This window comes from Littorina saxatilis, linkage group LG17 (genome assembly GCF_037325665.1).
Source record: "Littorina saxatilis isolate snail1 linkage group LG17, US_GU_Lsax_2.0, whole genome shotgun sequence".
Classification (NCBI taxonomy): Eukaryota; Metazoa; Mollusca; class Gastropoda; order Littorinimorpha; family Littorinidae; genus Littorina; species Littorina saxatilis.
In genome coordinates, this window is record NC_090261.1 from 68,759,942 (window position 1) to 68,782,466 (window position 22,525).

At 39.7% G+C, this 22,525-nt stretch overlaps 1 protein-coding gene and 1 non-coding gene across 2 annotated transcripts; one reads left to right on the forward strand and one right to left on the reverse strand.

The window, feature by feature from the left end:
- Window positions 1-1,400: 1,400 nt before the first annotated feature.
- Window positions 1,401-16,651, reverse strand: LOC138952318 (uncharacterized). The gene is made up of 12 exons (XM_070323959.1): window positions 16,427-16,651; window positions 15,653-15,798; window positions 15,206-15,304; window positions 14,306-14,462; window positions 13,714-13,759; window positions 11,617-11,778; window positions 11,147-11,202; window positions 10,088-10,225; window positions 3,598-3,769; window positions 3,089-3,199; window positions 1,934-2,152; window positions 1,401-1,634 (listed from the first exon to the last, which is right to left on the reverse strand). The coding sequence occupies exons 1-12, from the start codon at window positions 16,606-16,608 to the stop codon at window positions 1,416-1,418; spliced, it is 1,707 nt and encodes a 568-aa protein (XP_070180060.1). The 5' UTR covers window positions 16,609-16,651; the 3' UTR covers window positions 1,401-1,415.
- A 4,757-nt stretch (window positions 16,652-21,408) lies between these two features.
- On the forward strand, window positions 21,409-21,481 carry Trnak-cuu (transfer RNA lysine (anticodon CUU)). The gene has a single exon. It is a non-coding gene; the product is annotated as a tRNA-Lys (tRNA).
- The last annotated feature ends 1,044 nt before the right edge of the window (window positions 21,482-22,525 follow it).

The following is a 22,525-nucleotide window of genomic DNA, read 5'->3' on the forward strand; positions in this document are numbered from 1 at the left end:
TGGTGGGGGTGGGGAGGGGGGTGGAAAGGAAATGGACGATCGGATCCTCTGGTGCGAAAATGGGGGTAAAGGATCAGGCAAGAAGTGCCTTGTCAATATTGACCACTCCCACTCTGTGTTCCTGCCAGCGTCTTCTATCAATATGACAAAACTTGAAAATGTTCTGCACAGGGCGCCCCGCCCTTCACTGGGTCGAACATCATGTTTTGGGACAACCTGCCATCTTGCGGGAGACTGTGATCATTGTGTTTAAGGGGGGGCGGCGAGTGGGGGGAGGGAGGAGGTGTGGGGGGGGGGGGGGGAGTGGGGGTCTGCGATGTGTGTGTGTGTGTTTGAGTGTGTGCGCTAGTGTGTGTGTGTGTGTGTTTGAGTGTGTGTGCGTGTGCGCTAGTGTGTGGGTGTGTGTGCGTATGTGTGACAGTGTGTGTGTGTGCGCTAGTGTGTGTGTGTGAGCGTGTGCGCTAGTGTGTGTGTGTGTGTGTGAGTGCGCGCGCGCGTGTGTGTGTGTGTGTGTGTGTGCGTGTGTGTGTGTGTGCGTGTACTGCACATATCAGAGCATATTATTTATAAACAGTTCTACAATAAAACACTCTGCGTCCCTTCCGGAACAAATGCATTTGGTGTTGCAGCTGACTCGTTCAACGCCGAGGCCTGCAAAGAAAGACAACTACTTCTTAAAAGAATGAGCCTGTGAGCTTGGGGAAAATGACCGTGTTACCTCCCTTGTCTGCTCTTATCAGCTTTTATATGTATACACGTGCATACAACGTACTACGACTTAATTACACAGTGATTATTTCCATTTTAATTGATTTCTTCAATTAAGATCAAAAAGTACTAACGCGTTTGAGTTTCCTCCGTGATAAAATTGGAATTGCTGCTTTTTAAAGGGAACCTTTTCTAGTGACAGCATCGAAGTACAACTCAGCCTGCACATTTCGTAATAATTATGGTATGAATGAGAGAGAGAGAGAGAGAGAGAGAGAGAGAGAGAGAGAGAGAGAGAGAGAGACACACACACACACGGACGGACAGACACAGTCAGAGGTAGAAACAGAGGAAGACAGACAGACAAGGTGAACGAAAGATATATTAGTACGCACTTCCAAGAAAGTATTAGCACAATTCATGGTTAACATAATTCGAGTATGTGGCATGTGCCTTTATGAAATAAAGTTAACATGCATGTCCAGTATACAACTGTGTAGGTGTGTGCATGCGTGTGTGTGTGTGCGTGCGTGCTTGCGAGTGTGTGTGTGGGCGTGCTTGCGAGTGTGTGTGATGTGTGTGTGTGTGTGTGTGTTTGTGTGTGTGTGTGTGTGTGTGTGTGTGTGTGTTTGTGTGTGTGTGTGTGTGTGCGCGTCACATTCCTACTTTTCAGATGGAACGAAGCAAGGTAATAGAATACATTTTCTTCATTGATGCACATTGATATTGACCGAGTGGTCCCCTTTGGCAAGAGTAAAAGTTTTATTCAGGTTGGCTAGTTCTCTCCCCTGATGCATGACGCGGATCTCGTAGTCACCATGGAAACCTCGCACAGTCAGCTGACCGGAAGTGGGCAGTGAGTGAGTCTCGTCCGTCGTCCACTGGTTCTCAAACAGGTCGAACACACGGCGTCCGGCAGCATTCATCTGCATTGACAAACAGGTGAGGGAATAGTTAGGGAGAACAAAACTACAATAAAACAACACAATTGTCAAATTGATACTTGTGAAGCTTTCTTCTCTATTTATGGCGAGTGAAGATATGTTTTGATTTCAACATAGTGTGTCTGACCAGAAGTTAATGTTGTTTTTATACAGATTTCAAGAAGATATTTGAAAAGAAAAGTAAAGAATCAAAAAAACAATATAGAATTTAGGAACGTAAGCAGTCTATCTGTTTTCTGATTTCAGAAAAAAAACCATAGGCTAGTACAGCGGTTGTGTACCTGCATGTCGTCGCCCTGAACGAGCGAGGCTTTCCTCCCCAGCCAGTGCGCCTGGTCCCAGAACCCCCAGAAGACGATGCCCTCCACAGCGGGGTGCCCGTATACAGCTCTCAGCGCTGTCTCGTAGAAGTCGGCCCTCCTGTTCTCGTCCTGGGCCTGCACGTCCAGCTCCGTCACCCAGATGGGCAGTCCGGCTTGGGCTAGGACGTCAAGACGTTTCTGAGGATGTGTCAGAAATATTCGTTACCAACACATGCAGAGCCTAGTGGTGGCCTTACAAGTGATTTGTTACCCCTGAAATAACACTGTCACCCAGGCCGCTTGGGCAAGGACGTCCAGAAGCTTCGGATCCCCCTCAAGAGGCGTGTCAGAAATATTCGTTAGTAACACATGCACAGCCTAGTGGTGGCCTTACAAGTGATTTTGAATTTCTGAAATGACCTTGTCACTAAGATGGGGAGCCCGGCTTGGGCAAGAATGTCAAGACGTTTCCGAGGGCGCGTGTCAGACATGTTCGTTAGCAACACATGCAGAGCATAGTGGTTGCCTTACAAGTGATTTCTACTCCTGAAATAACTCTGTCACCCAGGCCGCTTGGGCAAGGACGTCCATACGTTTCTGAGGACACGTCAAAAATATACATTAACAACACATGCACATTCTAGCGATGATACAAACTCTTAACTGAAGTGGTACGTAAGTGTTCCACTTTTTAACACCTTTTCGGTAACAAGTTTTGAATACAGTGTAGATAATTCTAGTGGAAGCAAAAATATCGCATGGTTAACACCAGTGTTCATTTGAACACTAGCGTTTACCATGTGCGACGTACCTTTTGCTGGAAGAGTTATTTACTGTACAATGTCAACCTGTGCTCAAAACTGGTCCCAGATGGGGTGTTCAAAAGAGTAACACTTCAATTAAGAGGATAACAAGTAATTTTATACTGCTGAAGTGACTTAAATTTTTCACCCAGATGACTTTAGTTCTCCCGTCGCGATATAACCTTGAATGGTTGAAAACGACGTTAACCACCAAATAAAGAAAGAAAGAAAGACTTTAGTTCTCGAAAGGCTTCGCCATTTCCCCGGAATGAGAAATAACAAAACATTGTCTGTAAAGCTCTTTCCGACAAGCACGTTGAAAGCATCGTACCTTAATGAGGGAGGGTTCAGGCGCGTACTCGCTAGGAAAGTGACACTGCACGCCCAGACCGTACAAACCAACGTTGGCTGCCTTGAAGTGCTGGGCTTGCTTCAGGTAATCCTGCAACAAATACCCTTTTTTTGGCCAAAAACTCACTGTGAAAAAAGCGTAAGAAAGGAAAATATCGAAGTTATGAAATATTGATTCACCTCCCTCCCTAATTATCCCATCTCCTACACAAACACGTCCTCAAGATACGAGTAGTTCATGATCACCTTCGAGAATAAAAGGTTTGTCGAAAAAAGAAACAAACTCCCACTACACCGACAACAAACAAACACGCATTTGAACCAATCTCCGTACAAAAAGAAACAAACGGCGATTGATTTGACCGGTGCTCGATTTCATTCCTGTCATTTTTCCATTTGTACCGATGAAACACCCGAACTTAGTAGTTAACACGATCTCAAAGATTGTCTATCATTATCCCTCCCGTCCCGCTGCTGTTGTTGACTCACATTCGTGGAGTGTCCGCCGGCCACCACACCATATTCGTTGAGGAAGAGCTTGACGTTGGGATCAGCATGATGCGCAATGCGGAACAACTCCAGGTCATAGTCAGGGTCGTGCAGTGTGTCCTGGTACCACGTGCCGTGCAGGTTCTCATTGTTCACGTCCCAGTGCTCCAGGCTGTGTCACGAACGAAACAATAACCCATAGAATCTAAAAACAACAATGGTAGGTAATGGGAACGTTTATCATTGACAAAACAAAACGTTACATTTACTATTGACACAACAAAACGTTACATTTACTATTGACAAAACAAAACGTTACATTTACTATTGACACAACAACACGTTACATTTACTATTGACAAAACAAAACGTTACATTTACTATAGACAAAACAACACGTTACATTTACTGTTGACACAACAAAACGTTACATTTACTATTGACAAAACAAAACGTTACATTTACTATTGACACAACAAAACGTTACATTTACTATTGACAAAACAAAACGTTACATTTACTATTGACACAACAAAACGTTACATTTACTATTGACAAAACAACACGTTACATTTACTGTTGACACAACAAAACGTTACATTTACTATTGACAAAACAACACGTTACATTTACTATTGACACAACAAAACGTTACATTTACTATTGACAAAACAAAACGTTACATTTACTATTGACACAACAAAACGTTACATTTACTATTGACACAACAAAACGTTACATTTACTATTGACACAACAACACGTTACATTTACTATTGACAAAACAACACGTTACATTTACTATTGACACAACAAAACGTTACATTTACTGTTGACAAAACAACACGTTACATTTACTATTGACAAAACAACACGTTACATTTACTATTGACACAATAAAACGTTACATTTACTATTAACAAAACAAAACGTTACATTTACTATTGACACAATAAAACGTTACATTTACTATTGACACAACAACACGTTACATTTACTGTTGACACAACAAAACGTTACATTTACTATTAACACAACAAAACGTTACATTTACTATTGACACAACAAAACGTTACATTTACTATTGACACAACAAAACGTTACATTTACTGTTGACACAACAAAACGTTACATTTACTATTGACAAAACAACACGTTACATTTACTATTGACACAACAACACGTTACATTTACTATTGACACAACAAAACGTTACATTTACTATTGACAAAACAAAACGTTACATTTACTATTGACAAAACAACACGTTACATTTACTATGGACAAAACAAAACGTTACATTCACTATTAACAAAACAACACGTTACATTTACTATTGACACAACAAAACGTTACATTTACTATTGACACAACAACACGTTACATTTACTGTAGACACAACAAAACGTTACATTTACTATTGACAAAACAAAACGTTACATTTACTATTGACAAAACAACACGTTACATTTACTGTTGACACAACAAAACGTTACATTTACTATTGACAAAACAACACGTTACATTTACTATTGACACAACAAAACGTTACATTTACTATTGACAAAACAACACGTTACATTTACTATTGACACAACAACACGTTACATTTACTATTGACACAACAACACGTTACATTTACTATTGACACAACAAAACGTTACATTTACTATTGACAAAACAACACGTTACATTTACTACAGACAAAACAAAACGTTACATTTACTACAGACAAAACCAAACGTTACATTTACTATAGACAAAACAAAACGTTACATTTACTACAGACAAAACCAAACGTTACATTTACTATTGACAAAACAAAACGTTACATTTACTACAGACAAAACCAAACGTTACATTTACTACAGACACAACAAAACGTTACAATTACTACAGACACAACAAAACGTTACATTTACTATTGACACAACAAAACGTTACATTTACTATTGACACAACAAAACGTTACATTTACTATTGACAAAACAACACGTTACATTTACTATTGACACAACAACACGTTACATTTACTATTGACACAACAAAACGTTACATTTACTATTGACACAACAAAACGTTACATTTACTATTGACACAATAAAACGTTACATTTACTACTGACACAACAAAACGTTACATTTACTATTGACAAAACAAAACGTTATAATTATTTACTATTGACAAAACAAAACGTTACATTTACTATAGACAAAACAACACGTTACATTTACTGTTGACACAACAAAACGTTACATTTACTATTAACACAACAAAACGTTACATTTACTATTGACACAACAAAACGTTACATTTACTATTGACACAACAACACGTTACATTTACTATTGACAAAACAAAACGTTACATTTACTATAGACAAAACAACACGTTACATTTACTGTTGACACAACAAAACGTTACATTTACTATTGACACAACAAAACGTTACATTTACTATTGACAAAACAACACGTTACATTTACTATTGACACAACAAAACGTTACATTTACTATTGACACAACAAAACGTTACATTTACTATTGACACAACAAAACGTTACATTTACTATTGACACAATAAAACGTTACATTTACTACAGACAAAACAAAACGTTACATTTACTATTGACAAAACAAAACGTTACATTTACTATTGACAAAACAACACGTTACATTTACTATTGACACAACAACACGTTACATTTACTATTGACACAACAACACGTTACATTTACTGTTGACAAAACAAAACGTTACATTTACTATTGACAAAACAACACGTTACATTTACTGTTGACAAAACAAAACGTTACATTTACTATTGACACAATAAAACGTTACATTTACTATTGACAAAACAAAACGTTACATTTACTATTGACACAACAAAACGTTACATTTACTATTGACAAAACAACACGTTACATTTACTATTGACACAACAAAACGTTACATTTACTATTGACAAAACAACACGTTACATTTACTATTAACAAAACAACACGTTACATTTACTATTGACACAACAACACGTTACATTTACTATTGACAAAACAAAACGTTACATTTACTATTGACACAACAAAACGTTACATTTACTATTGACAAAACAACACGTTACATTTACTATTGACAAAACAAAACGTTACATTTACTATTGACAAAACAAAACGTTACATTTACTATTGACAAAACAACACGTTACATTTACTATTGACACAACAACACGTTACATTTACTATTGACAAAACAACACGTTACATTTACTATTGACACAACAACACGTTACATTTACTATTGACACAACAACACGTTACATTTACTATTGACAAAACAAAACGTTACATTTACTATTGACAAAACAACACGTTACATTTACTATGGACAAAACAAAACGTTACATTTACTATTGACAAAACAACACGTTACATTTACTATTGACACAACAACACGTTACATTTACTATTGACACAACAACACGTTACATTTACTGTAGACACAACAAAACGTTACATTTACTATTGACAAAACAAAACGTTATATTTACTATTGACAAAACAAAACGTCACATTTACTGTTGACACAATAAAACGTTACATTTACTATTGACAAAACAAAACGTTACATTTACTATTGACAAAACAAAACGTTACATTTACTATTGACAAAACAAAACGTTACATTTACTATTGACACAACAAAACGTTACATTTACTATTGACAAAACAAAACGTTACATTTACTATTGACAAAACAAAACGTTACATTTACTATTGACACAACAAAACGTTATATTTACTATAGACACAACAACACGTTACATTCACTATTGACACAACAAAACGTTACATTTACTATTGACACAACAACACGTTATATTTACTGTCAACAAAACAAAACGTTACATTTACTATTGACAAAACAAAACGTTATATTTACTATCAACAAAACAAAACGTTACATTTACTATTGACACAACAAAACGTTACATTTACTATTGACAAAACAACACGTTACATTTACTGTTGACACAACAAAACGTTACATTTACTATTGACACAACAAAACGTTACATTTACTATTGACACAACAACACGTTACATTTACTATTGACACAACAAAACGTTACATTTACTATTGACACAACAACACGTTACATTTACTATTGACACAACAAAACGTTACATTTACTATTGACAAAACAAAACGTTACATTTACTATTGACACAATAAAACGTTACATTTACTGTTGACAAAACAAAACGTCACATTTACTATTGACAAAACTAAACGTTATATTTACTATTAACAAAACAAAACGTTACATTTACTATTGACAAAACAACACGTTACATTTACTGTTGACACAACAAAACGTTACATTTACTATTGACAAAACAAAACGTTACATTTACTATTGACACAACAACACGTTACATTTACTATTGACACAACAAAACGTTACATTTACTATTGACACAACAACACGTTACATTTACTGTTGACACAACAAAACGTTACATTTACTATTGACAAAACAACACGTTACATTTACTGTTGACACAACAACACGTTACATTTACTATTGACAAAACAACACGTTACATTTACTGTTGACAAAACAAAACGTTACATTTACTATTGACAAAACAACACGTTACATTTACTATGGACAAAACAAAACGTTACATTCACTATTAACAAAACAACACGTTACATTTACTATTGACACAACAAAACGTTATATTTACTATTGACAAAACAAAACGTCACATTTACTGTTGACACAATAAAACGTTACATTTACTGTTGACAAAACAAAACGTCACATTTACTATTGACAAAACAAAACGTCACATTTACTATTGACAAAACAAAACGTTACATTTACTATTGACAAAACAAAACGTTACATTTACTATTGACAAAACAACACGTTACATTTACTATTGACACAACAACACGTTACATTTACTATTGACACAACAACACGTTACATTTACTATTGACAAAACAAAACGTTACATTTACTATTGACACAACAACACGTTACATTTACTATTGACACAACGAAACGTTACATTTACTATTGACAAAACAAAACGTCACATTTACTCGTACGTCAACCCAAAGGTCTTTGAAGTAGACGGATAGACCGACACTTATGAAACAGATAATGAACTGATCTTAAGTTCGTGTGGCTACACGCTTGCAAAATGTATAGGCATAGATAAAAATGTCCACCAAAATACCCGTGTGACTTGGAATAATAGGCCGTGAAAAGTAGGATATGCGCCGAAATGGCTGCGATCTGCTGGCCGATGTGAATGCGTGATGTATTGTGTAAAACAATTCCATCTCACACGGCATAAATAAATCCCTGTGCCTTGAATATGTACGCGATATAAATTGCATTAAATAAAAATAAAAAATAAAAAAATAAATCCGGATCCCTGCGCTTAGAACTGTACCCACGGAATACGCGCGATATAAGCCTCATATTGATTGATTGATTGAAAATGCCGGCGAAGTAGTCACTTTGTAATTTATTTTAATTAATTACATTCTTTTTAAATTGAAGTTATTTTGGAACGTTGGCAGTCTATCCGTTGTTTGATTAATAACCCATAAAGATGTCAAGAATAGCACAATTTGGTTAAGGTATTGTTACAGTACTCCCCATCACTTTCTTTTCCCCTGTGCGTGTTTCGTTCCCATGCCTCAGTCACTTATTCAGCTTGTCTTTCGGTCAGTCTTGCTGGCTACATTTCTTTCCATACTATCCCGAAGAAGGCAGTTATATGCCAAAATATTGATTTAAACTTGCCTAACCTGGTTACTGGTGTGTTTTCTTTTTATTTAAATAAAGCTATATATCTGTTTATCTAACTGGCTCTGAAGTTTTCTCTTACTAACACTCAGTCATGGCAGAGGCGCGCAATTCAGGTTGGTTGCTGTTGAATAAGCCTCAGTCAGTCACAACAGCGTCAGTCTCTTGCATCCCCTCCCCATAATCCGTTCCTACTTGCACCCCCCCCTCCCCGGCTTCCTTCCCAAAGGCACCCTTTATCATAACCCCCGCATCCTTTTAGCAGTTTGTATAATGTGTCTCTGCAAACATATGATGTGTTTCTAGAATTGCTAATGTAAAGACATTGGGATTACTTTTCACGAAGGACCACACCGAGCATTGACGGGCGGGTGGTATCTGACCTGTACACTAGGCACTATATCTGACTGAAGGTCAAGGGTAAACTCAGAAGTGGACAATAAGGAAACCGACGGACTGACCGCGAGAGAAATTGGCAAGCGGATGAAGGACATACGACATGAATAATGATGACCGAATAAAGAAAAACGGTTACCAGTCGTGTTCAGTTTGTTCATCTTATTGTTCATTCACAATTAATTTTGTGAAATATCTTACAAACGAATTTTTCTCTGGAAACAACTAAAAATTGTCAATTTCTTTGGCTAAAGTTACTCACAGTCCGTGCGTGACGTTCATGATATCAATGATGTGCTGCTTGACCACTGTCCGCAGTTCATTGCCGGACAGCTGCTGGAGCCAATCCTGCACGTAGTCCTTCACTGACCACACTAGGTTGTGGCCGCGCACCTTCAGACTGGACACACACAGACGTACTGAGACATAGCATGCAGACAGGCTGAAAGACAGACAGATAGCCAGATAGACAGACAGACAGACAGGCAGACAGACAGGCAGACAGATAGACAGACAGTCAGATAAACAGACAGTCAGACAGACAGACAGACAGACAGTCAGACAGACAGTCAGACAGACAGACAGACAGACAGACAGACAGGCAGGCAGGCAGGCAGGCAGGCAGGCAGACAGGCAGGCAGGCAGGCAGGCAAACAGACAAACAGACAGACAGATAGCCAGATAAACAGACAGACAGACAGTCAGACAGACAGTCAGACAGACAGATAGTCAGACAGGCAGGCAGACAGACAGACAGACAGACAGTCAGACAGACAGACAGACAGACAGATAGCCAGATAGACAGACAGACAGACAGACAGGCAGGCAGGCAGGCAGGCAGGCAGACAGGCAGGCAGACAGGCAGGCAGGCAGGCAGGCAAACAGAGACACAGACAGACAGATAGCCAGATAAACAGACAGACAGACAGACAGACAGACAGACAGTCAGACAGACAGGCAGGCAGGCAGGCAGGCAGGCAGGCAGACAGACAGACCCAAACGCATAGCATTAACTTGCCCGTCCTTCGTGACACTTTGGGGCTGTTGATAAATACTGTTTCGAAACTGTAAAAGTAAATCCGATTTTAAAAGCCATTAAACTGACTAAAGAAACGATTGTTTTTCACTTAGTGATATGGTTTTAGGCCATTGCTCTACGGAAGGCTTAATCTTTTCAGAACGTTCGTGGCCATACAATTACAAAAATGTGCATAAAATACATCTCTCCTTTTAGGATATAGCTCAAGAAAATCAAACAATTGTTTCACTCATCGGCCCAAAAGGTCCGTTTTTCTTTCGTAACTAGTGAAGTGATACTGACCCTTGCTTCCGAAGGCCATGGATTGTGGTCAGGGCGTCCTGGTAATTCACTTGTCCCTGGTCACCGAAAGAAAATATCAACATATCTTGTAAATTGCAAACTGCCCATTAGTGATTCACACACACTGTCTCTGTAATATTAGTGGACAGACAACAACAACAACAAAATTAATGAGATGAACGAAACTTATCTGGTAATGTTTTTCGATCTCCGGCAAGGCGGTGCCTTCACAAAAAGCAGAACGCAATGTTAATTGTTCATTTGCAAGGGGGATTTTTATGTTAAACTAATTTACATTCGGGATTTTTATGTTAAACTCTAGAAATGCCACTCATTTTGTAAATATTATGACAACAGTACAATTTTATCTTGTGCTCATAAGAAAACAGATCTAAGCGATCAAATCATCAAGAAGACTTTTCCTTTTTTTCCTTTTTTTTTATTTTTAATTTTTTTTAAAGAAGACTTACCCTGCGCTGTTCAGTGAAGTGCCACTTGAGGGGAAGGCCCGGAGTGGCCCAGTTAAAATGGCGCTGAAGAAAGGCCCGGAACTTGCCGCCCGCAGCGTTGCTGTTATATGCTGTGTAGGATACGTCAGTTCCCAGGGGAAAAGAGCGCTTCTTCTGCAGGACCTTTCACACAGCATAATCGTACGTATGACGCACCGTTTGATCCTAACTGTACTGACAAGGTGACTCAAAAAAATGCAACCCACAACAAGAAGGGCAAAGCCCATACGACTCACATGCTTGACCTTTACATGACCTTGACCTTCAGCTAAACCTAGCAATGACATCATACACTAAGAACTGCTTTACACATTTTTCCTACCAAAATACATGTGACCTTGACCCAAGGTCAAGGTCATCCAAGGTCATGCAACACAAAGCTGTTAATTCAAGACATAGGAAGTACAATGGTGCTTATTGGCTCTTTCTACCATGAGATATGGTCACTTTTAGTGGTTCACTACCTTATTTTGGTCACATTTTTCATAGGGGTCAATGTGACCTTGACCTTGATCATATGTGACCAAATGTGTCTCATGATGAAAACATAACATGTGCCCCACATAATTTTTAAGTTTGAAACAGTTATCTTCCATAGTTCAGGGTCAAGGTCACTTCAAAATATGTATACAATCCAACTTTGAAGAGCTCCTGTGACCTTGACCTTGAAGCAAGGTAAACCAAACTGGTATCAAAAGATGGGGCTTACTTTGCCCTATATATCATATATAGGTGAGGTATTAAATCTCAAAAACGTCAGAGAAAATGGGAAAAATGTGAAAAAAATGTGTTTTTTAGACAACATTTATGGCCCCTGCGACCTTGACCTTGAAGCAAGGTCAAGATGCTATGTATGTATTTTGGGGCCTTGTCATCATACACCATCTTGCCAAATTTGGTCCTGATAGACTGAATAGTGTCCAAGAAATATCCAACGTTAAAGTTTTCCGGACGGACGGACGCTGGGACGGACGGACGGACGACTCGGGTGAGTACATAGACTCACTTTTGCTTCGCATGTGAGTCAAAAATGCTAACAACTATTGGCCGAATTACTTCATTTTTGATGAACAGCTTATGCATGGCCCGTTCACAAAGTGTCAAGTTTGTAAGTGAAATGGTCTGACTTTTTTTGCGATTTCAAAACAATTTTTCACATTCGGGGATCAACAGAACCGTTATTCGCAATTTTGTGGGTTGCATTTTTTCGGGCCACCCTGTATGTAGGATTTGTCCCCAATCACTCTACTTGAGTACAGCTAGTATCAAACGGCGCGTCATAGGTGCGCGTCTAAAACACTGGAACCCCTCAGTGCGACATCATTATGGACACCGTAAGCCCCCATTCTGTGTGCCATCTTAAATTTGCACCAGTATAGAAAACGCTGATTTAAGTTTGATGATGATATATTTTAATTGAAGATATAGGAAACAAAAACAGGAGGATTTTTTTTTCTTGAAGAGGAGAGGGGAAAATAAATAACCAAAATTTCGTTCGTTACGTGGAAACGTGTCCCAAATACTGTAGATATTTACACTTGGCCTGGGTCTTCATATTCAAAGCTATCTCGCTTGTAAAAATGGAAATACAACCTCTGGCAGATTTATTAATGCAACTCCATGAAACATTCTGCAACTCATCCCAAATACCCGACAACCTGTAATCTTCATCGTGGTGGATCTGGAAGAAAGAGCCCATGCAACTAAAGTCCCTGCATCCGAAATACTGAAACAATACACCAACTCTGGACATAACTCTGTCCGGGTCTATATGGATTGTGAAAGAGTGAATACTCTTGCTTTTAGTGAAGCAAACTTTCAACACGTGCTCCTTGTCCACGTGTTTTAGGCATACCTCTTGTTAATGACTGGTCTAAAATGTCACTTGGGAAAGTTTGACTCAGTCAAAGCAAGAGCATTCACTCTATCACAACCCATTCAAACCTGACTAGACTGAGTAATTTTCCGAACATCGTCTATCAAGGTAGCTTATGTGCATCATTGCCTTCACCAAAAATACCAAGAGCGTGCGGTTTGTACACTTAATGAATCTCTTACATGGATTTCGACGTCTGCTCTCTTCACGTGGGATGCAGTCGTAACACTGCAAAATAAAGCAATGGAAGACTGAATCACACTGTTCCCGTATAAACGATTGCAGTGACGCTATTTTACGAATAATATTAGTGAAACACTGGCTAAAGTAAATCATATCAGAACAGGCAACGACGGGAATGACAGACATACATCCAAACAGACATACAGACAGACATACAGATAGACAGACAGACAGACAGACGGACAAACAGACTGACAGGCATGCAAACAGATAGACAGACTGATAGCCAGATTCCTCGTCATAATGTTTGTATTTGATCGTGGCAGACATACACAAACCCCAGGCAGACATAACGAGTACGGGAAACAGACTGTCGTGAGACTGTGAGAGACTAGCATATATACATGCAGGCAAACAGACAAATTAACAGATACACAGACAACCAGAAAGACTAGAGAGATCAAATCAAATCAAATCAAATCAAAAAAAGGAGAGACAGAGACAGAGACAGACTGACAGACAGACAGACAGACAGAGACAAAGAGAGACAGACAGACAGACAAAAAGACAGAAAGACATATACACACATACTGGATGTGGATGTCGCTCTTTCGCGTTTGGTTGATGACGCTGTCGGAGATGTGACGCCAGTTGCTGACCGGTGAGATTTCTTTGAGCGACACGTCATCCACCACGAAGCTGACGGAGGGGTCCGGGCCTTGGTAGTAGATCCGCACCTCTTTCGTTGCTATGGTGACGGGGAATTAAATAAATCAATGATCATAGAAATAGTGAACGCTTAGAAATCGACCCTTTTCATTGGAGCTCACGGCGATGTGCAATAACAAAACACTCACACACGCACACGCACACACACACGCACGCACGAACGCACGCACGCACAAACACACACACACACACACACACACACACACATGATGACATCCGATTAATACAGTTAAATAAATCAACCATTCCAAAAATAAATATATATACTATGCGAAAGAGATGGGGAGCCGGAGGGGGGGGGGGGTGGGGTGGGGGGGGGGAGACCCCGCCGAGTTACAACATAAATATTGCGTGAAAGAAGGAGGAGATGGAACCAAAAATGTGGGGGGGGGGGGGGGGGGGCGAAAGAGTAGAAAAAGAAATTAAAAACTACAAGAGCAAAGATGTAATACGAGCTACATGTAGGGGGCTTGTAACATGACACAAAATTAGCTGAACATGTTTGAGGGTCACCCCCAGGGGGTTGTTGTTACGTTTTGTCAGTGATACTCTTATTTTGTGCCGACATACGCTTTGGCGAAACTTTGGCTTCAGGTAGAATCATGGAGCGAAGGACGCAATAGCCATAATTACATCTTAACACGCACACACCTGGGTAGCGCGAATCGTGTTGCAGCTAGCTTTCCACTGGGAGGAAGCGAACCAAATTTCCCAGCAATGGGATAATAAATTAAAGTTAATGTAATGAAATGAAAAACTCACGTTTCTTGGGAACGTCGAAATTGCCTGTCAAGTGGACCCATCCATCAGACGTTTTGACACCGTTGTGTGAGCCAGCAACGAAGAAGTACTGACTGCCGTCTGTAACGTGGAACAACAAATGACTGAGTTATTGAGTGGCAGCCCACAAGAGAATTCGATTTCTGCTGTCCTTCGTGTTCTTCTCCTCGTATGCGATGATCCCCTGAAAGAGTTTGACTCTCTGGATTGAAATAGTTTAGTGTTATAAAAGGGAGATAAACGAGCGTAGATTTCTGTCTGTTGTGTCTCTGTTGTCAGTATGTTAGTATGTATGTCAGTATGTATCTGTGTGTACGTCAGCCTACATGTCTGTCCGTCTGTCCGTCTATTTGTCTATCTGTTCTCATGACTCTCAGCCAGTATGTCTATCCATGTTCATTCGTATCCGCCTGTCTGACTATTTCCCACCTGTGTAGGTGTACCCGATCTCGAGAAATACGTCCTGACCGGGTTGTCCAGGCTGGTCACTGAGCAGCTTGACCCAGCCACTGGCCGTGTACAGGTGACCGGGGGTCAGTTCGATGAACTGGGAGGGACCCTCGTACCAGTTATGTCTGTCGAGTTATCAAATATGAAATCGAATCGAATTGAATCGAATCGAATCGAATAAAATAAAATAAAATAAAATAAAATAAAATAACATAAAATAAAATAACATAAAATCGAATCGTATCGTATAAAATAAAATAAAATAAAATAAAATTAAATTAAATTAAATTAAATCAAATCAAATCAAATCAAATCAAATCAAATCGTATCGTATCGTATCGTATCGCATCGTATCGTATCGCATCGTATCGTATCGTATCGAATCGAAGCAAATCAAAGCAAATCAAAGCAAATCAAAGCAACTTTAATATTTTGAACACGAGAAATTACAGTGGGGTGCATAATTAACGAACACAAAACTAAAACAGTGAATGCATGCATGGATTGATGCTTCAACAAAAAAAGGATCGGCAAGTATCCGCCTGAGAAAGAGAGAAACGGACAAAATTGTAACAGCTAAATTCTGAGACGTTTTATTTGTTGTACTTCATTTGACAATAGTCAATAGCTTTTTCTTTTGACATTGTACATTTGTATAACGCATGAAATAAGACGTACGATTATATACTGTCAACAATATACAAAACAATGCCACAGAAAACTTAGGGTTGACACAAGTGTGGCCTCACAAACCTGCCGGTCACTTTGAGCGCGTGGTGTCCAGAATGTTTGTCAGTGGTCAAACTACACTGTATCTGCCAGCAACCCCAGTGGTCCATGGATTCGAACCCCCCATTTTTGACCAGTTCGTCTCCCAGGCTCTCCGAACTTTTGAAAACCAGAGCTAAGAGAAACAGTCGCACTGCTGGATCCATGTCGACTTAGCTAGATGAATGGGTAAGCACAACAGCACTTTCAGAGAATAAAGTGTGGCAAGATGTCCTCTTTTCTTATCAGTTACGAATTATTCGGACAGAAAACTTGATTGTACAGACAGAAGCTTACAGGAAAGAACAGGGGAAATAAAATCAACGACCTCACAATAATGTGGGTCAAGAACGCATAAATAAATGTCGATTGAGGTTCATTTGCGTTGATCTGAGGTTGTGGTCCTTGTTCTGACGTTTGAATAGATTTTAAATTAACATTATTAACCAGCGTTTAGTCATTCAGGATAGTACATTTAACATTTTAAGCGAAAAATAGAAAGAGGAAGAAGAAAAAGAAGAGAGATATGGGAGAGTGTCTGGGTGGCCGAGTGGTAAACGCACTTGCCTCGGAAGCGAGAGGTTGCGAGTTCGACCCTGGGTCAGGGCGTTAGCAATTTTCTCCCCCCATTCCTAACCTAGGTGGTGGGTTCAAGTGCTAGTCTTTCGGATGAGACGAAAAACCGAGGTCCCGTGTACACTACATTGGGGTGTGCACGTTAAAGATCCCACGATTGACAAAAGGGTCTTTCCTGGCAAAATTGTATAGACATATATAAAAATGTCCACCAAATACCCGTGTGACTTGGAATAATAGGCCGTGAAAAGTATATACTCGCCTAACACGCTTGAGATTTACTGGCCGATGTGAATGCGTGATATATTGTGTAAAAAATTCCATCTCACACGGCATATTGTAAACGCCATGAGCCTCCCCTCTGGGAGGGTATGTGCGTAGAAATACTCACTATAATAATAATAATAATAATGAGAGAGGGAGGGAGAGTGGTGGTAGAGAGGGTTAATTGAACTTGGAGAATACATGGAATAACGAAGTTTTCTTGGTAGTTATTGAAGTGACATAAAATTGAACGGAAAAATTGTGAATATTAATGGACACAGATTGCCGTTGCTATGGAAACAGCTGCCATATTGGATTTCTAGGAAACGGTTTTACAGCGACATCATACATCAGAAACGCATGATATTTGGCACAAAGATACACATGATTTCGATCTACAATCATATAGAACGATTTTTTTTTTACTAAAGACTACAGTTGAATTTATATTGATTTTTGTAATCAGGATTAATTAATTTCTAACCGCATATTCATTAATCCTTATTTCAAAAATTGGCAAGTAACCCTTGCGTCAATCTGCAAAATCAAATTTCAGCAAAATAATCAGGCTTTAAGCAATGTCCCATTGTTGAGTGTGACGAAAACTCGTGGTGACGATTTTAAAACATGTTGGGTCATGCGGAGACTATCTGGGAACAATTGGGCTAATTCGGCACGATTTTACAAGCATGGGCTCACTGTAAAAAGCCCCCCCTACGACATTTCTCCACAAAATGTCCCCACTGTCACAATTTCCCGCCAAATGTCCGCAACTGCGATAATTTCCCGCCAAATATTCCAACTGCGACAACTCCCCGCCAGATGTCCAAGCTACGATAATTCCCACCAAAATGTCCCCACTACGACATTTCCCCGCAAAATGGCCTCCACTGCGACAATTCCCCGCCAAACAGCCCATCTACGACGATTCGTCGCCAAATGTCCCCACTACGACAATTCCCCGCCCAGTGTTCCCCACTGCGACAATTCCCCGCCAAATGTCCCCACTACGACAATTCCCCGCACAGTGTCTCCCACTGCAACAATTCCCCGCCAAATCAGTGTCCCCACTACGCCAGACTCCCTGGAAAATGTCCCCACTGCAACAATTCCCCGCCAAACGATCCCACTACGACAATTCCCCGCCAAATGTCCCCATTACGCCAATTCTCCCTGGAAAATGTCCCCACTGCAACAATTCCCCGCCAAACGATCCCACTACGACAATTCCCCGCCAAATGTCCCCATTACGCCAATTCTCCCTGGAAAATGTCCCTACTACGACAATTCCCCGCCTAGTGTCCCCCACTGCGACTGTGGGATTACTTCAAAGTGTGGTGCAACATGCCGTCCCGCTTGTTATACAATTATTAGTCCTCGTCGCTGTCCGCGCGTGCTATACGTCGGCGCGTGCTTGTTTACGTGACCTAGCCACCAGCTCCGGTCAGGCTGAGGTCAGTGCAGGTGTCGGTCGACGCAACTTGCAGCGCTTTTGATTTCAGCCTCCGACGAACAACGATCGCTCGCGCAGGGAAATCTCAGTGTAGAGCCTTGCACAGTCACTTCTTTTGGTGTGCCCTCCATAGCACAGTTATGTTCACACTGTTGTTTAATTTGTTTGTTCTCCGTTTGTCGATCATATTTTTTTTGTATTATTTCGTTTTTGCACAGTCTTTGTTGGTTCATTGAAATGTTCGTAAACTCGCCGTTGACCACTGAACTTATTTGTAACCGTTGAAAAAAAATAAAATAAATAAAACAACATCTCGCCTGCCTGTTTAAGCTGGTCATCCTTTTCGATGAAAGTGACAGCGCTTTTGAAGTAAACACGTGGGACGAGCAACTCTCAGGGAACCAGAGCCTTACTTCACTTTAGTCACTACTTTCTACTTACTACTCACTAGCACGGTTAGTTAATTAAAATCTTCTTCTTCTTCTTCTTCTTCTGCGTTCGTGGGCTGAAACTCCCACGTACACTCGTGTTTTTTTGCACGAGTGGAATTTTACGTGCATGACCGTTTTTTACCCCGCCATTTAGGCAGCCATACGCCGTTTTCGGAGGAAGCATGCTGGATATTTTCGTGTTTCTATAACCCACCGAACTCTGACATGGATTACAGGATCTTTTTCGTGTGCACTTGGTCTTGTGTTTGCGTGTACACACGGGGGTGTTCGAACACCGAGGAGAGTCTGCACACAAAGTTGACTCTGAGAAATAAATCTCTCGCCGAACGTGGGGACGAACTCACGCTGACAGCGGCCAACTGGATACAAATCCAGCGCGCTACCGACTGAGCTACATCCCCGCCCACGTTAGTTAAAATGACTCGATGCTGCTTGTCAGTAGGCAAGTCCGTGGTTACAAGTCTGGAAGCGTTATTATTTCTTCCTTTCTTTTTTTTCTGTCCTTTATTATTTTTTTTTTGGGGGGGGGGGGGTCCGGGGAGAAACCGGTTTTGTACGGGTACACTCTGCAGTACGGTCTTGCGTTGTTTGGGGGGTGAGGTGTTTTTACATTTAGTCAAGTTTTGACTAAATGTTTCAACATAGAGGGGGAATCGAGACGAGGGTCGTGGTGTATGTGTGTGTGTGTGTGTGTGTGTCTGTGCGTGTGTGTGTGTGTGTGTGTGTCTGTGTCTGTGTCTGTGCGTGTGTGTGTGTGTGTGTGTAGAGCGATTCAGACCAAACTACTGGACCGATCTTTATGAAATTTTACATGAGAGTTTCTGGGAATGATATCCCCGGATATTGTTTTTTTTTCCGATAAATACCTTTGATGACGTCATATCCGGCTTTTTGTAAAAGTTGAGGCGGCACTGTCACACCCTCATTTTTCAATCAAATTGATTGAAATTTTGGCCAAGCAATCTTCGACGAAGGCCGGACTTTGGTATTGCATTTCAGCTTGGTGGCTTAAAAATTAATTAATGACTTTGGTCATTAAAAATCTGAAATTTGTAAAAAAAATATTTTTTTATGAAACGATCCAAATTTACGTTCATCTTATTCTTCATCATGTTCTGATTCCAAAAACATATAAATATGTTATATTTGGATTAAAAACAAGCTCTGAAAATTAAAAATATAAAAATTATGATCAAAATTAAATTTTCCAAATCAATCTAAAAACACTTTCATCTTATTCCTTGTCGGTTTCTGATTCCAAAAACATATAGATATGATATGTTTGGATTAAAACCACGCTCAGAAAGTTAAAACGAAGAGAGGTACAGAAAAGCGTGCTATCCTTCTCAGCGCAACTACTACCCCGCATTTCTTGTCAATTTCACTGCCAGGCTTTGCCACGAGCGGTGGACTGACGATGCTACGAGTATACGGTCTTGCTGAAAAAATGCATTGCGTTCAGTTTCATTCCGTGAGTTCGACAGCTTGACTAAATGTTGTATTGTCGCCTTACGCGACTTGTTTGTATTTGATTTGCTAACAATGAGTTTATAAACGGCCATTTTAAGAATAAAACAACACAAACACTAACAATACCCATAAAAGTTCTGCTTAATAAGAAAAACGTTTCTGCTATAGTTCAGTGTAACCGGGTTTCTTCTAAATGCATAATAATGATAATAATAATAATAAGAAGAAGAATGAGAAGAACAAAAAGAATTTGTGTATGGACATTTTGATTCTAAAATCCACCTGTTGAATCTAAGGGCATTAAGCACAACTGGTTGTTCTGTGAGAAACACAAATTCCGGAGTTGCCTCCCTGTAACCATATAAAGCTTTCACTCATTCCAGCGAAGGAATTTTTTAACAAACATATTGCACACATTTTCATAAAGAGAAATATCATTTTAATGGTTTATTCTTCACCAGTACGGCAATAGAGTTATGAACTAACACTTTGCATTGAAACTGCGACATTTGCCATTTCGACGCGCTGGCCGGCAAGGTGATGCAGTCGCCGTTTCCCGCGCTTTTCTGTCAAGCGCTGTACAATCGAAGAAAGGGCTACTTGAGAAGGCTAAAAAAATAAAATAATAAAATAGTTGAATAATGCAACACTCGCAGCGTGTTGCAATTTGCATTATACAAAGCAAATAAAGAATACAATTTATCGCATAAGCTGTAAAGTATATGATGTTTATATTCCCGATTTTGGTATCGGCCCGGTTAGCTCAGTCGGTAGAGCACGGGACTCTTAATCCCGGGGTCGTGGGTTCGAGCCCCACATTGGGCGATATTTTTCTCAACATATCCTTTTTTTTATTTATTTTTTTTAAATTTTTAGGACTATAATTTTGTTTTGCGTTTTATGTATTTAGGAATTATTATTTTTGTAGTCTTGCTTAACATACTTTACTAGAAATGCCCATGGTATATTTGTGTGTGTTTGGGTGTATCCGATTGCCATTGGTTTCACATTATATAAGAGGGAGGGGTATGTGCTAGAGTGGCAGTAGGAACCGTACTAAAAATTCTAAATGAATCTTAAAGTGTAACTAAACAGACATTTTGAAGTGTCAGCTTTACTGAATTGCTTTATGTTTTGTCCAAGTATAGACCTGTAGAAGCGATACTGGACGATTTTTCCAACGTTTACTGTGTTTTCTGATTTACTACGATTTTTTAAAAGTGTTGAACCCATTTCAGATTTACCTGCTTATCTGTTCTTGATTTGATACTTCCAAAGAACAAGTGGTACTTTGAGTTCCGGTTTTATGTTTTAACCAATCAGAATTTGGTTCCTAAATAAAATCGTCTGCTGCCTGTCCCAGCAGAGTCGGCAACAAGCACTGCTTGCCACATGTGTGATGTTAACAACAGAAATAGCCATAAATTGGGCAAGGTAGCAATGTAAATGAATTGGATCTAACTAATGTGCTTGTACTGCATCTCTGGCCTTTGAATTCACTCCAAATGTACTGGCTCAGCGTGAGAGGCAACATCCTGTCGAAGTCGTAAGCACGAGGCTGACTGGGAGATTATTATTCGAAGAGCATGCTGAAACGGATTGTAAGTACAATATTTTACATGTTCTCGACATTTCTGTTGATCTTTCCTTAACTTTAATTGTTTCCTTGATTTAAAACCCTAGGGCTTGTATTTTCAGTTGTGATACTAAGCACGTATCTTTACCACAGTATCTGATCACTTCACACTTGAATTTTGGAATGATGAAGTGGAATTATTTCTGGATCTAATTTATTCCTTGTTCTCCCCCTCTCGATTCCTTTTTTCGCCACATATGTATTGTCGTGTAAGGGGGTAGATGCGTGTACTG

Excerpts from the sequence above, each read along its gene's own strand:
- LOC138952318 (XM_070323959.1), bottom strand. The coding sequence starts at position 16,608 with ATGGATCCAGCAGTGCGACTGTTTCTCTTAGCTCTGGTTTTCAAAAGT. Across the intron at positions 10,226-11,146 it reads CATGGCCTTCGGAAGCAAGG|TCTGAAGGTGCGCGGCCACA; the intron begins GTCAGTATCACT and ends GTGTGTGTCCAG. Across the intron at positions 3,770-10,087 it reads ATGAACGTCACGCACGGACT|CCTGGAGCACTGGGACGTGA; the intron begins GTGAGTAACTTT and ends TTCGTGACACAG.